This window comes from Lepisma saccharinum, chromosome 8 (assembly GCF_977018435.1).
Source record: "Lepisma saccharinum chromosome 8, izLepSacc3.1, whole genome shotgun sequence".
NCBI lineage: Eukaryota > Metazoa > Arthropoda > Insecta > Zygentoma > Lepismatidae > Lepisma > Lepisma saccharinum.
Window position 1 is genome coordinate 80,379,228 of NC_139236.1, and position 14,486 is coordinate 80,393,713.

The 14,486-nt window shown below is 35.1% G+C and overlaps 1 protein-coding gene across 2 annotated transcripts in view; it reads right to left on the reverse strand.

The window, feature by feature from the left end:
• The window catches only part of LOC145991193 (uncharacterized), a 38,639-nt gene that overhangs the window by 4,894 nt on the left and 19,259 nt on the right, over positions 1–14,486 (reverse strand). For both annotated transcript variants that reach the window (XM_083127082.1, XM_083127081.1), the window contains exons 9-14: positions 7,441–7,518; positions 6,692–6,724; positions 6,087–6,125; positions 5,625–5,669; positions 2,983–3,060; positions 708–767 (exon numbers count right to left, since the gene is read on the reverse strand). In XM_083127082.1, the coding sequence (XP_082983208.1) occupies positions 708–767; positions 2,983–3,060; positions 5,625–5,669; positions 6,087–6,125; positions 6,692–6,724; positions 7,441–7,518 (333 nt within the window). The remainder of the gene's footprint in view (positions 1–707; positions 768–2,982; positions 3,061–5,624; positions 5,670–6,086; positions 6,126–6,691; positions 6,725–7,440; positions 7,519–14,486) is intronic.

The following is a 14,486-nucleotide window of genomic DNA, read 5'->3' on the forward strand; positions in this document are numbered from 1 at the left end:
CTTCCGCATTGCTAAGGGTGACGAATCTACTGTACAGCTTATAATGAATGCTTGCATGAAGCTTTATACAGTATGGAAAAATAGTAAAATATCTATGAAGACCAAACTTGGCATTCTCTAACTAATGTAAAGTCTGTGCTGTTAATCCTATATGGAAATAACAAAAATTGTCACTCGTAAATTACAGACCTTCATCAATAGCTGCCTAAGAAGAAGTTTGAACATATATTAGCCAGAAACGATTGAGAACCAAGAAATGGTCAGGATTAACCGATGTGTCCACACAGATTGAATGGCGGAAATTGACCCGGATAGAACACACAATGAAGGAAAACGGGTTTGGAGAAATAGAAGCATTAGGAGAAGGAAAAGAGTCATGTTGAGGCATTGAAAGAAGGAAGAGAGTCATGCTGAGGCACTGGACAACAGGACTAGGTGGCAGTGCTTTGTTGGGGCCCAATGTTTCACATGGGAAAAGGAATTAGGTCTAGTAATCTTAATTTCCAGTGAATCTATTGATCCAGTACATTGCGATGTATCTCCAAAATATGAAATCAAGCAATAATATCTGTTGTTAGAGAGTAGACGGAAGTAAGTAAGTGTACTTCAATACTAGAACAAGCAAGTAACCTAACAATGACAAATAGGCCAAACCGGTCATTACATAGCTAGTTACAGAGGCCAAACATGTAAAATAGGAAACTTACCATAGTCCAATGATCTTGCTCCAAGTCCAAGTTTTCCCTTCCTGTTTATGTTACCGCCAGCTGTAAATGCAAGAACTTCTCATTAAAACATGCATGGGAAGATACATTATCAGCATTGTTTGATATTTTTTGAGTAAGCACAATTAATATAAGGGATTTCAACGTACAAATTATATATACACCATCTACCATACATAGAATTAAGTTAGTCTTATGCTGACCTACAGAAGAGTATAATGAATTTACTGGTTACTAATTTGAAAACGCTGTAATAATTAGTTTTGCTAACTACCACTGGTGTCCAATACGAAACACTGAATTGAACTGAATGTAGGCAAGACAAGTTTGCAAGTTCTTGCTACAAGAAACTGAGTTGCAGAACCTATAGCAGCCTATAGACACTATGACAGCTGGAAATGCAGTCAGTATATCTTTGAGCTCTCGTCTATCGATGACCTTCTTCAACTGGTATCACTTTTATCCAAGTTCTCATTCCTAGCGTTGAGTGCATAGCAACCAACTACTATGCATATTCACAGCATTGTTTACCAGTCATTGTTAAAATGGTTCTACACAGTCATTTGTTTTATCACAGCAAGTTTGTTTCTGGCACAACAGAAGTACCAACCGAATTTTTGTGACTTGCAACAACGTGATGATTCATTCGATTCCCATACACTTTTGAACGTAACATTGATTTAATTTCTTGTAATCTTTAAAGTGCCTTTACCACTTGTATGTATAGTATGTAGTATGTTCACCATTCATGTACGTATTAATTCTTAATTCTTCCGCCATCCAAGGTGGCGATGTACAAAACTCATTTTTATTAATAATGTTTTCTTGTTTGCTTAATATAAGTAAGAAACAAAAACAGTGGACTAATCGCATCAATTTTTACTTGGATTACATTAAATCTCTTATGTGAAAATAGTAGATAAAAATTATCATATGTTATTTTAAGGCTATATATCAGCAATGGACAACCAGTTAAATTCAGAGATCATGGATTTATATTCGAGGAGTTGCAGGTTAAAATCTGATCATTCTGACTGAAGGATCCAATATGTGTACATCGAACACTTCAAGAAATTGTTGTGATGGTAACTTTAGCTATCGCCACACACGTTTTTTCCACTTTCCTTGTTTCTTTTCTTTCATATTTCTCTCCAGGGGCTTATATCTATGTATGTTTAAGCTGGTCAAAACAATTGTAAGTTTACTTTATGCCCAGATAGGCTAATCTGGATGAGATATGCAGTTTAAAGAGGGATCCGAATCACTGTGCAATGTGACCTCACCTGAGATAAAACCCAGGACCCTTTGATTACAAGCCGACAGTGTTACTGCTACGCCATTGGCGTTTGACAAGAAATGTCATTCTTGTGATAAAAGAAGGACAAAGAAATCCAATGTTTCTTGCACTAATATCAGCATTGTTTTCACGAGCCGGCATTAAATGCTAAATCAGCAAACACCAGCCAACTCCTCGGTGACGAGAATTAGTGCCAAGAGAGTTGGAAGCAAGTTGGAAGAACGTGGACGCCCTCCGCTGGCCAGCACCGCGGGAACATCTTCAGGTAGTGGCGACAACTGGTCTTTTTGATTCGGCTGAGGCGTGAACTTCAACCTCGTTAAGTAAATCCTAAATAAATATTGGTAAGGGGCAAAAGCATTGATTATTCCGTCTCCTCGCATATAAATACAACCTCTCACAGCCAAGCAATTTAAGCCGGCGAACGGCTTAAACATAACATTATTAGTGCGAGGGGTTAAAGCTCCAGTACATTTCCTCTCGGCACGCTTTGGATTCTCTCACTACATCGTTATTTAATAATAGTAAGTATTAATAGTACTAAGTTAATGCAAATAAGTGATGTTCCAGTGGTTCCTGCGACTGGTAAAGCGGCACAACAATTCAATGCGCAAAACTGATATTAATATTCAATATTACAACAGCGTAACTTGGACCTAACTATGAGGGTAAAGGGCGGAAGATAAAAATAGGGGGGCGAGAGTCCCCTTGCCTCCACAGGTTACGCTTATGCTCAACAAGGAAAGTACACAATTGTATTGAAAATAATAATACAGCCGTCCATAGAATTATACTTCTCTTTTCATTTTTATATCTGATATTCTTGTATGATATTGATAGTTGCCTAATTGAGTCCCTACCCTTAAATTTGCACCCGATAAAAATGCTTTAAATCTTGTACATATTGAGAGCTGTAATTGTGATCCAGTAATTGGAAAATGGACTAGGAAAAATATTTACCTCCAACGTTTCCATGTCCACCAAAGTTTCCTTCACCGTCACCTTCCACATCACCTTTACTACCGAAATGGAATTTTCCTGCCAAAATTGAAGCACGAGTATTACTGCTACAGTATATTTTAATATGATGTAACATGTAAAACTACCATTTGTACGTAACGAACAGGCAAAACTTACATTTAAGGAAAACATCAGTTTCAAATTTAAATTTCTAAATATATATATAAAGTAAAGTGTTCCCCTGTGCATAGCACCACGCCATGAAGGCGTATAGGGGGTGTGGGGGTAACGCCCTACACTTTCTTGATCCGGTCGTGAGTGGGGGTGATGTGTTCAGCATCACGACCCTGACCGCCTTTACCCCCCAGGGTTTCCCCCAGGTACCCATGTTATTCGACGCTAGGCGCCGGGGCCGCTTCCACCGTTAGAAAAATTCCCGGATTTGAACCGGCCGGGGATCGAACCCGGGACCTTGAGCATGGTAGTCAGACGCGTTACCGACTGAGCCACCGCGGCCACTTATATATATATATATATATATATATATATATATATATATATATATATATATATATATATATATATATATATATATATATATATATATATATATATATATATATATATATATATATATATATATATATATATATATATATATATATATATATATATATATATATATATATATATATATATATCTTGCTTAATTATTATTATTATTATAGTTATAAGTTCCATTATATGCATCTATCTACGTTTTTCTATTTGGATAAAGGAATGTTGTAAACTCTGTTATTCGCTCTTTGTTAATATCAAAGCTTTAAAAAACTTATATCCATCATCCTGCGAATTTTGTTTTTTAAACTATGCAAAAATAGATTGCTTTTGACTTTTTAAAATGCAATTGATGATTCGCGAGTGTAATTGAGTTACTTATTGTATGTTTACAAATGTACACCCTGTTACTTTTAGACATGAGGTCGTGCAACACTGGATTCAATGTAGAATTTAAGACTAAAGTCAAATTTGTGCTAATGGTCCGACATAACAAATGACAACATGACGGAGAAGTTATTTAAAGAAGTTTACTTAAATATATAATATTAACAATGTTATAAATATTCGAAGGTAAAATAAATAACATAATTTTTACATCCCAAGTTTTTCCCTTAGAGAATGTACGGGGTGATCTGCATTTAAGACAATCACGGTTGGTGAAACCGATACATGATACAGGGAATTGGGGAAAGGGGGGAGATATGTAACCAACATGGTCGCAATCTTGAAGTCCGTCTTCTTTAATTGGACTTCAGTTTTTAAATAAAAATGTGGATATACACTAAAATGAGCTACAATTCCAAGAGAAACGTATTGGTATGCTATCTTTTTCGTTCCAGTATCGCTTTTCATAATATGTAGTCAATCGTCAATGAAGGGGGACCTCGTTGAAAGAAACTGCCCCCTCCCCACTTGACTGTCCCAGGGAAAGAGAGAATAAAAATAAGGTTTACTTGGAAAATTTTCAATCTCTACTGTAGGATATGTAATGGGAAAATCTATCCCAATGATAGGAAACGCAATTAATTTACCTTACTTGTTCTTGCTCTCTTTGAAATTTAATTATAGTTCTTAAATTCTTACTAGTGCGATCTCTAATTTGTTTTCACATTTGTCCTTTCATCAGATATCCACTTGCTTGCATTGCTTGTAATCTTGTAAAAAACGACTCAATAAAGCAAGTCAACAAAACATCGATTTAATTCCTGTGTTTTCCAAGAGAGGGCACTTTATGACAATGCGACTTGCCTGCCATCTACAGAACCTCCCTTGAACTAAATCAACCATTCCCTTGCTCTTGCACTTCACCGATGCCAATTTAAAACCAGTGCCAAATGTTCGCACAGTGTTAGCGCACAATTGTGAACTAACTAATCAAATGAAAAAAATATTCGAATATTAAACTATTTACTGTTCAGTGGCGGCGGCAGACATTCTGGTATGTCTAGGACAATGGATGGCTATCAAAGATTTTGGGTGGAGGAGATCTTTAAGTAACAATACTTCCAACATCCATTATAGTCAATGAACCATATGACGTTATTGTGACTGGTTTGCCCACATTTTAACACGTAAGTTGCAGATGTATTTGTTCAAACAACTAATACCCTTCGTTTAGTATACATGCAGTTTTCTTTGGGCCGCCTTGTATTTAAACATTGACACGTTCGAAGGTAAAGTGTCAATTATATATAAAAACATTTTAGTGATATGACAGAGATTTTTTTAAAAAAAAATAATATACTCAATTTCCACAGCTTGCCTCTGCTAGTATTTGATTTTAGAATTCTGTTATTTTTAGTACTTACTGAGTAATATTTAATATGTAAATCTATTGTTTACTTATCCCCTTATTGTTTATTATAACCGCTTCAAATTGAGAAACAAGGCCCACTATTTTTTTTACATAACTCTTAAATTCATCTGAAAAGTTTTCGTTATACGAGCATACTGAAGTATTTTTATTTACCCCCCCCCCCCCTTGCAATCTAAGGTCGATTCTGCTATAATACGAATGTAAGTAAATTTGGCCTGTGTCAAATTCAAGACAAATGCTACTTCAGAATGAATGGTTCACTTACCACCACCACCAAGTGAACCAGTACCACCACCATAGCCTGATACACCTGAAATGATTTTAAAAAGAGAAAATATGTATTATGTAATATTTATAGCATTTATATTATTATTTGTTTTCGTATTTTATTAATTAATTGATACTTATGATAGATTAAATAGTTACATATTTAATGAAAAATGAAAAATTCGTTAATTATTAATATTTTTTGTAAAATGCAACACAAAACAGTTTCAAATATAGATGTGATTAGTTTTCTAATTACTGATTACTTGTCTTATGGTTCAAGAATAACGGAATGCCAAGTTTGTTTGTACATTTTAAACAATATATAATGTAAAATGTGTCACTTAATACGTAATAAACCAAAAATATGGATTCTTCAATGAATTGTTATGTCGTGATTATTGAGAGTGAATGTATGAAGTTGAAGAACAGAAAGTGGTAAAACTTTGTTATATATTACCAGTAAGTTTGTGTGAGCCCAAACCTAGGAATCTCAATCCTGTAAAATATAAAACGAAAAGAAATTAGTAAATTAAATCACATATTATTCTAAAGTTAATATTAACTTTATTAAATTATTTGTTAACGTAGAACTATCCCATGAATATCATAGTTGCGGTATAGATACATGAAACTAAAATATATTTAGTATTGTATTAATATTTATACTGTGAAAAAGCAATCGGCTTACAGCTCTTTACAATAAGTGATGTGGCTAATTTTCCAGAATTTCGTAAAGGTCTTTGTCTCCAGCCGTTCTCTCCTAACATCACCAGACCGCGAGAACTCGCATCTAAACTACAAATGAAAAAATTCATCAGCCAATGACGGCTGCATGCATTTCTTGGAATATGTAAAATATATCTATTATGAGTACGAGTCTGGAAGACTACTCATAACAACTTTTAACATATATTTTAAATTGTGAAAATATATACTTTCTACTTGAAATTGTGAGGCCAGGTCTACTTGTGGAAATTCCTGTTGGCATACGCTTGTATGTGTACACTTATGTTTCTGTATTTACTCCTACTTTTTAAATGTCGTCTTTATATTTTTACCCACCTGCCTTCGCTTGTCTGTTTATATTTCCCTGGCCTGAAATGAGAAATTAATGGAATAATTATAACTTCGGTTATTGTAGACTATATTATACAGAAATTACATTAGAGCTTATTGAAGAAATCTGCTGTACAATTTATGATTAACAGTGTACCTTGGGACTGTAATATGCTTGCATAAAAATAATTTCGTCTAAATAAGTCAAAACATTTTCAGAATCTTCGTAAGGAATAGATAAGGGAGAGTTACATGTAATTTTGCATGTGGTTAATATTTGTTTGCTTGTAGAATTCCTTAGTACACTCTCTTAGAATACCATGTGTTACCAAAATGTATAGTTTACTCTTTTTAATTTGTATTATTTCTGAATATTATTGTCTCAATCAATTGTTTCTCAAAATTATTTCACATTCTTCAAATTTCACTGCATAAAAGTCATATAATTATGTACATGTAACTATTAATTTTGCTGTGTTATATAGTGGATTGAAAAACAATTTAATTGAAACTTAATAAGAATCCTGCAGAGCTACATAATCTTTTAAATAATATGCACATAACAACTAATATACATATTTATCTTTGTTTCTGCTTTATGTGATGCACGTTTATTATTTGTAAGATTTATTGATCACATTTTTGCTTTTAATGCAATATGTAAATCTAAGTCCACGCCATTTCACGTTGTCAAGAATGCACTTTTGAAAGCAAGATGCGAGGCAGTAATTGAGAAATAAAGCAGAAATGTTTACCTCCAAGGCTTCCATGTCCGCCAAAGGACCCTTCACCATCACCTTCCAATTCCCCCTTGGCTTTGAAATGAAGTTTACCTGCGAAATGATTGAAGAGGAACAAATGTTTTAATGTTTAGGTGAAATATTATACATCATACAAAACAGATAGAGTGAGAGATAAGATTTGATTTTGATTGATTTAGTTTATTTTACTTGCCTTTTCTGCCACTTTTGGCTAATCGTGGAGATGAGGATGAGTAATGGCTAGGGCTGGATCGATACCGATGCGGTATCGGAAAGTATGATTTCAGTCTACTTTTTATGCACAGGCAGGCTAATCTGGACTGATTGATTGGTATGTTGTTTTAAGTCCACTTTATGCACAGTAAGGCTAATCGGGACACAGTTTAAAGTGGGATCCGAATCACTTGTGCCTCCACCGGGTATCGAACCCGTGATCTCTTGGTTACAAGGGACAATGTTACCCACCACGGTATAGAAAAATATTTGTCATTTTATAATATGTTTGATTCTTTTGTGGAATTTCATGGCTCGAATATACTTATAATTGGAGATTTCAATTTACCCACGATCACCAGTTCAGGTTATGAGTTACAGAATGGTGGACCCTCTTGTAGAGCTTTGTTAAATTTTTTGAATTTTTATAACCTTCATTCTGTAAACAATATTAAAAATAGCCTCGATAGAACTTTGGATCTTATTCTTACTAACATTCCAAAGAATGTGAATATATGTACGGATGAAATGCCACTTGTAAAAGAAGATAACCATCATCCTGCATTGACTGTACACCTAACTATAAGAGAATCTACTGATGTAATAACAAATGAAGCTTATTATTCTTACAATTTTAAAAAAGCCAATTTCATGCAGATGTATCATTTGCTTGGAGTGGTAGATTGGTCTGTATTAGATAATATGACTGATGTCTGAGGCGGTTAACTTTTTTTGTAATAGAGTTCATGAAGTATTTCTTGCCACAGTCCCAAAAAGAAGACGAATGACAACAAATAAATACCCATGTTGGTTTAATAATGATATCATTAAATTGATAAAGTTAAAAGAGTATTACAGAAAAAATATAAAATTTAGAATAGAATATAAGTCATTGTTTCGGCAAACTAGAAAGCAGGTAAAAACAATGATAAGTAGTGCCCATTACAACTACATAAAGGAATTGGAAAGCAATTTGAAATCAAATACTAAAGAGTTTTGGAGTTTTATTAGAAATAAGAAAAGTAATAATGGTGCTTGTAACAGCACAATGAATTTTGAAGAAAATTCTCTCAAATCTGCAAAAGATATTTCTGATGGTTTTGCTAAATATTTTAGGTCCGTATATGCTGAAACATCTGAACCATGTATAATAGACGAACACACTGAGTCCATTATATCATACACATTAGCGATTTCGCCAGTTAGTCAGAAAGAATATGAAAGTGCTACAAAACAGTTAAAAGGCAAACGATCTAGCGGCCCAGATGAAATACCACCTTACATTTTGAAAGGATGCTCTGAGGTATTGATGTATCCTCTCCTTAGAATTTATAACTTAATAATGAAAACACAAATGTTCCCTGATATCTGGAAGGAAACGCGTGTATGCCCCATCTTAAAATCTGGTGAAAGTTCAAAAATAGAAAATTACAGGCCCATATCAATTCTCTGTGCACCGGCGAAAGTATTCGAGTCCATCCTATACAATCGCATATTTAATCATGTAAAATGTTTCTTAAGTGACAATCAACATGGTTTCTTGCCAAGTAGATCAACACAAACAAATCTGATAAATTTTGTCCAAGATATACATGATGCGTTCCATGAGAGACTTAGTGTACATGCAATATATATAGATTTCGCAAAAGCTTTTGACAGAATTAATCATAATATTCTTCTAAGAAAACTTGCAAGTTTTGGGTTATCAACACAATATGTAAATCTTTTCAAATCTTACATTATTAATCGAAAACAATATGTAACTTATAAACAAGCAAAGTCTTTTGTTTATGATGTTAAATCTGGGGTTCCACAAGGTTCAAATCTGGGTCCTCTATTCTTTGCAATTTATATTAATGATTTACCAGGTACAATCAAATTTTCAAAGTGTTTAGTGTACGCAGATGATGTTAAAATATATAGAGAAATTAGGGATATTATGGATACTAGGAAATTACAGACTGATATAAACATGGTTCATAGGTGGAGTGTAGAGAATGATGTCAAGTTTAATATTAAGAAATGTTCATACATGATATTTACTAGAGCACGAAATAATGAGCGAAATGATAAGTATGTTATTAACGGCGAATTTGTTAAAAGAGTGTATTCAATTAAAGACCTAGGAGTAATTATTACCCATAATATGACTTTTACTGAGCATATTTCTTGCATTACCCAGAATGCCTACAGGAATCTTGGATTTCTAATAAGAAATGCTAAAAGTTTAAATGATATATGCTCTTTGTGTATGCTCTACAAATGTTTAGTTAGAAGCAAATTAGAATATGCTTGTTCCGTATGGGCGCCAAACTGTGACTCCCAGAAAAATATGATTGAACGTATACAGAAGAAATTTCTCAGATTTTTGTATTATAAGAAGTATCGAATATCGCCAATAATTCTTAAAATATCATACAATGATTTATTAAATGAATTTGATTTTGTAAGCCTGTCAAATAGACGTGAAATTTCTCAACAAATGTTTCTGTATAGAATAATAAATGGACATATTGATAGTAGTTCTATACTAGAGAGAATCTGGTTTAATGTGAGACAGGGTCATTTACGTAATAGACGTTTACTCTCATACAAAATCCCAAGAACAGAAATGTATAAAGGTTCCCCACTACAAAAAATGACACTTCAATATAACAAGATCTCAAATCATTTGGTGGACTTGGATTTCGGCATGACACGAACCAAATTTATGAATATGTTAAAGCGTTATCTCTCTTAATATGTATTTATTATGATAATTGGATTTGTCATATTGAAGTTTGTTGTAATGATATATTATACCAGTGTTTGTGATACTTGTTTTGTGTAATTCAGATGAAATGTGTAAATATCTGAACATTTGTTGTCACAGTTAAGCAGTAAACCTGTTCTGTCACCAAGATGTCTGTATATATATATATATATATATATATATATATATATATATATATATATATATATATAATGTATTAACTGTCTATGTTTGTGAATATGTGTGTGTGTAAAGGAGGAAGGAGGGTGAATGTGTAGGTGCGTACATACAAGTTGTAAATGAAAATGTAATATTTTGATATTACCTTTCTGTAATTGGAGACTTGTCTCTGTTGAAGGGAAATAAATAAATAAATCAGGGAGGCTTGGATGTAAACTGCTTTATAAACTTTTACAAATTTATCTTAATGAAACGCACAGAATCTGGATGTAATTCGTACTCTCTTTCTCGGCACCACGTCCACACATTCACACACCTGATATTTGCATATCACGGCGTGGATATTGGTATCGCTCCCAAGCAGAGCAACGTATTGACCTGTTCGTCTGAAGCACGTGCACCCTTTAGTAGTGCGATAAAGAAGTGTGCTTCTTCAATCAGGTTTGTCTGTCTCGAGACCTTTAACCATGGATTGGACCTCCTTTTCACTGCGTTTTGATTCGGTACATCATGTTGGTGAAATACTACTTTATTCCAGTTTACTCAGATCTATTTGCTTCAGAGGTATCTTTCGTGTTTTCCCAGGCCCTTGCAAACACCGCTACAAAGGAGAATATAGTTGTAGTTCTTAAATGAATGAGGGGCCTGCACGTAAGTTAAATACTGTCCAAATTCCCCCTTCCCCCCAGAAGCGCTAGCAGGCCTTGGAGGGAGAGAACACAGAATTTGTACACGAATCAGTGTTGCAAATTTAGCTCTTTTGGAGCCAGATTTCGATCTTTTACACCCATTCGGCTCATAACATTTCGAAATTTTCGAAGGAGCTTGTCGAGCTCTTTGTTGTAGGGAAGATCGGGATCCTAGACAGTCTCGGAATGGTATAATTTGTCCCGGTGTCCCGGAAACTTTGTTCGGAACGCACTAATGTCTCAGAATCGGATGAGAAAGCAGAAATATTTATGACTATACTTTCATGAACATTATTTTTATTGAAATGCGTGAGCGTAATTTTAAAATACTGATTTTACAAAACAATCTAACTGTACATTGAACAGCTTGCTCTCAATAATACAAGAGTTATCAAGTTATGCAAGAATGTACTGCAGAGATATTTCACTTCACTATTGTTCCGCTCAGTTCACTTGCTGATAACAATTAGTAATAATTCTATTTTTATTTCCTTCCGTTTGCAGTGCTACATTTCAGTTGAGATTATCTTCCCTTGTGTAGTAAGCTGCTTACTGTAAGCAATCAGTGATCGGAGGCCTATCTCTTCAATCCGCAGTTGTCAAATAAAGTTTCGGCATTGTGAATAGCAGCTTAGTTCATTGTGGCACCGAAAAGGAAATGGAAGTTTAATAATAGACTTCGAAGTGAATTTCCGTTTATTAAGAAGTTACGGTGTACATACGTAGACTACTACTTTGTCCGGTCCAGTCTCTTCCTCCGCCATTACCCAACAGGCTTCCGATCAGGGGCATCCTGAATTTTCTCTTGTGAAGTACAGCAACCCTACACAGGGGGCATGCTTCAGGTGTTGCTTTAAGTAACTTCGGCTGTTGGGGGTAACAGACGCGGATCCATGGCGAAAGAGGACTACGAAGGGCGATGAACCCTTCCAGATACTCTGCCAGGTTTTTGTCTCCATTATGTCACTATGGCTATTTTGTATTGCTTTTCTGCCTTTTGGGTAAACTTGCGACGAGACGCCCAATGTTATTTAACAATTACGACGCATATTATTGGTTGTAATACAAATACAAGTACTCAAAATCAAACTGTGAACCGGGGGGAGGCGCTCCGTGCCCCCTATGGCACCATCACTGGCTCTGGACTCCACACGCCAAGAAAGAATTGATTCAATGAAATTTTTCCCTGAATATGCATTTTGCATGTGGTATTTAGAAGCTTAGCCTTTTGCCTCTGTCACCCCTCCCCTCCTTTCCTGCCACTTTTTTCTATACTCTATCCCGGGAATCTCTGAAGCAAAGCTGTGCATAAAGGGGAGAAAACGAGTTGGCGGAGCGAAGCAGTACACGCTGCTGCAAAAGCTGGAAACCGCAATTCCGTCACCCCCTCCACGCAATCCCGTCCCCTCGCACTTCTTCATTGGTCGAACCGTCTCAAGTCACGACTTGCACAGACATTAGATAGAGTCTTGGCTGATGTGAAGGCGACATAATATTAATCCCAGATAATCCTATATTTTCGATTTCGTACGAATCGGCAGATTATTGAAGGGATTATTACCGCCCGATCTATACGTTGAAACCTTAGAAGAATCAATTGTCACCAGTTTAAAGTTAATGACAATAGCACCTCCTATCTCCGTTCATAGCTAACTTAGCTGTTTTACGCGGATCCGGTTTGGCAACACTGATACGAATAGCCACCCGCAGTTTTCGTCATCTCTTTCCGTTGTGATGGTGGAACCTATTATGCGCGGTTTTGTTTTATCATATTTTATAGTGTTTCGGATAGTTTTTTTAGTGCGTAGTGCGAGATTTCCTTGTTTCAAGAATCCAGAAGAAGGTGGCATTCGTTTGGTAAGTACTTTTAAGTTCTTTCGGCACTTATTTTGCTGTTTTGATCGGAAATGCTGTTGTTTCCCATTCATCCATTTTTGCAGTGTAAAGTTCGTGTTCGGTGCATCGGTCTCTTTTCGAAATGTACTGCAATTTGTGTAATATGTGTAATGTTATTGCACCGTGATAATATAAATTACTTTTCTCTAGATGTTTATCACGTATTTTTGTCACTGTGCATGGCTTTGACGTGTGATTCAACCACCATGCCAGAACAGATTCCCCTTGCGCCTGTTTTGGGCTTACGTATGCATTGTATAAACCACTTAAGAAGAGTGTAACTTGGCCAACACGTATTTCGTTTCACAGAACTGCACATAAATAGTTACATATAAAACCTCCTTGTATAAAGATATATCACCGTTTCTCTGTAGCTTACGTAGTTTGTGGAAGTCTTGATAACAAACATAAGTTTTAAACTTACTGTTATTCAGTACATCGACGTACATGAACGTGGGGAAGTGGTATATTTCGAACCTTGACAATGTACTTGTATTTGTATGCTTGACATTTATCATCGGTAAAGTTTTAGTTGCTGGTAATGTGCATAACGATGGAAATTTAATTCTCAATTACTTTGTTTCGTTCATTGGCTACGTTGCCAATGATTGTTAATCTAGATAGTTAGACTCGATTTTTCTGCTAAAAGAAAGTGAAATATTTTGCGTGGTTTACGAAATTTATGATGTTTATGAACGTTTACCGTTGATTTAGTTTGAGGAAATGTGTTATTGTGAAGTAAAGTACGTCCGAAGGTTTCGCATAAGTTAACATGGCACCCAACACAGCAAAACAAGAGTAGATGTAACGTTTCCTTTCATTTCATCAATGTATTATAAAATGAAGTAAATCTAACAAGAAGGACTGAAAACTTATGAAACCAAAATAGAACTGAAATGAACGTTACGGTGTTAGATTGACTGCCATTTATAATTTTACATCGTCAGGTTAGGAGTGTTAGGTTTGAGGCTGATAGCAATTTTCGACGTTTTTGATAAGTTAGGAGTTATAAGTTTGATGGTGTTATCTTTTGCACGTGTTATTTTTCTATTTGAATGTGCACATACCAGCTTTTTACTAATAAACAGCGGCGAAAGTACTCCGAGATGGCCGGTTTTTATATACACGAGCCGTACCGTCCTCGCCTTGTAATCATGGGATCTTGTGTTCGATACCTGGTGGAGGCACATAGTGGTTCGGATCCCACTTTAAATTGTAGATCCAGTCCTGATTAACCTATGTGTGCATAAAGTGGACTTAAACTCTAAACATACGTCTATTAAGAAAAAAATCATCGTAATTCTGGAAAG